Genomic DNA, 1,806 nt, shown 5'->3' on the forward strand with positions numbered 1-1,806 from the left:
AAGGGGCTCTTGACTTTTCTGTTGTGTTTTGTACGTTAACACTGTGGGACGTGTGCGCAGGTGCTTTGTGTCGGTCAGATCGTCGGTGCTGTGGTGGCAGAGAGCAGAGAACAGGCCAGGAGGGCAGCCCAGAAGGTCCGGGTCACCTACCGGGACCTCCAGCCCGTCTTCTTCACGATAGAGGTACCGTCACCTGTTAGATATTAACCCTCTGAATCCTAAAACCTTTTGAAAGATAGCAAGAATCATCACGACTATAAACGGCAAGAAGAAATATTTACAGTGTGCGGGAATTAATCGAGTGTTCACCGCTGAAGTCGGCTTAAAAAGTTCAGGAAATGTGGTTAAAATAATCGTCAACGATCCACTTTTCTTGTTGTCTTGTCCTCCAGGACGCCATAAAGCACGAGTCCTTCTTTGAACCCAAGAGGAAGGTGGAGAGAGGTGACGTGGACGAAGCCTTGAAGACGGCTGAACACATTCTGGAGGGTAACTGACTTCACAGAGTTCTCGGCCTCACCAGGAAACGTCTCAGGAGAAAGATGCCTCGATGCTGAATTAGTCCTTCAGTGCAGTTGGTCCACTAATGTTCAAGCTTCACTAGAAGGTCTCATCTTGAGCTTCCAGATACTCGGCAGCATGGATGACTCAGAAGCCATCATGTTGCCGACAGACGCCACCTGCTTTAAGTTTTTAGGCATCGGAGAACCAGTGGGTTTCCACTGGCGGAGGAATTTGGTGTCTTTGAAATTTCTGTTTGCTTTAACTTGTCTTAAACTTTTCAAAGCACCGTTAACGTACACGATGCTGTCTGCAGATCAGCTCTACATGGGCGGCCAGGAGCACTTCTACCTGGAGACTCAAGGCGTGATCGCTGCTCCCAAAGGAGAGCACCAAGAGATGGATTTGTTTGTCGCCTCCCAACACGCCGCCTTCACTCAGGTCAGAGAAAAACACTCTCTTTTCTGTTGCGGCTCCTTCGGTTCTTCCGCCTGACTCTCAGCTTCTGTCGTCCCGCACCAGGAGGTGGTCGCCATGGCGCTGGGAGTCGACTCCAACAAGATCACCTGCCACGTGAAGAGGCTGGGCGGAGCGTTCGGAGGGAAAGTCATGAAGATCGCCTCCCTTTCTGCCATCGCTGCAGTGGCAGCGCGAAAGTAAGAAGAGTCACGACATGAGGGACAGACGACGATGACGGTCGGAGGGCTTCGGTGAAACGTGTGGTTTTGTTTTCAGGACCGGGAGGGCTGTTCGCTGCTGTCTGGAGCGAGGCGACGACATGCTGATCACCAGCGGCAGACACCCGTTCCTCGGAAAGTACAAGGTATGATATTTATGAAAGATCAGAGAAGTGGCTCGTTAACACTTGTTGTTAACGATCACCAGCTTAAACAGAGACAAAACTTCCAGCTCTGTGTTTAAAATGGTTTCAATTCACACCAAAAAGGGCGTTTCTTACCTTCATACTTCTTATATAACCACTGTTTTCATTACAGGAGTTGAACAAACCAAGATTCTCGTCTTTTTAAACAAAAAACAGCGAGGATGTTGAGGGGTTTGAGTATCATAATGACTTCTGAACTAGATTCCAAATACAACAGCGTAGATCAAAGTTTGGAGAATCAACGTTCTCCTGTAACTGAAATCAAATTAATCACAAAGATCAAGTAGTTTTAGCAGAACTATTACACTTTACCACCAACTATTCTGATAATCAGTGGGTACGTTAGAGTAACTTTCTTTAGTTTTTTTTAAAATCGCAGCTCTTTAAGTGTGAATATTTTCTGGTTTCCTGCTTTCTCACAT

At 47.2% G+C, this 1,806-nt stretch overlaps 1 protein-coding gene across 1 annotated transcript in view; it reads left to right on the forward strand.

The window, feature by feature from the left end:
* Positions 1-1,806, forward strand: part of aox5 (aldehyde oxidase 5) — a 24,597-nt gene that overhangs the window by 14,629 nt on the left and 8,162 nt on the right. Inside the window, 3 exon segments of the mRNA XM_008300348.1 lie at positions 818-942; positions 1,024-1,157; positions 1,237-1,332. Coding sequence (XP_008298570.1) covers positions 818-942; positions 1,024-1,157; positions 1,237-1,332 — 355 coding nt within the window.

Source organism: Stegastes partitus, unplaced genomic scaffold (assembly GCF_000690725.1).
Source record: "Stegastes partitus isolate 25-593 unplaced genomic scaffold, Stegastes_partitus-1.0.2 Scaffold1528, whole genome shotgun sequence".
Taxonomy (NCBI): domain Eukaryota; kingdom Metazoa; phylum Chordata; class Actinopteri; family Pomacentridae; genus Stegastes; species Stegastes partitus.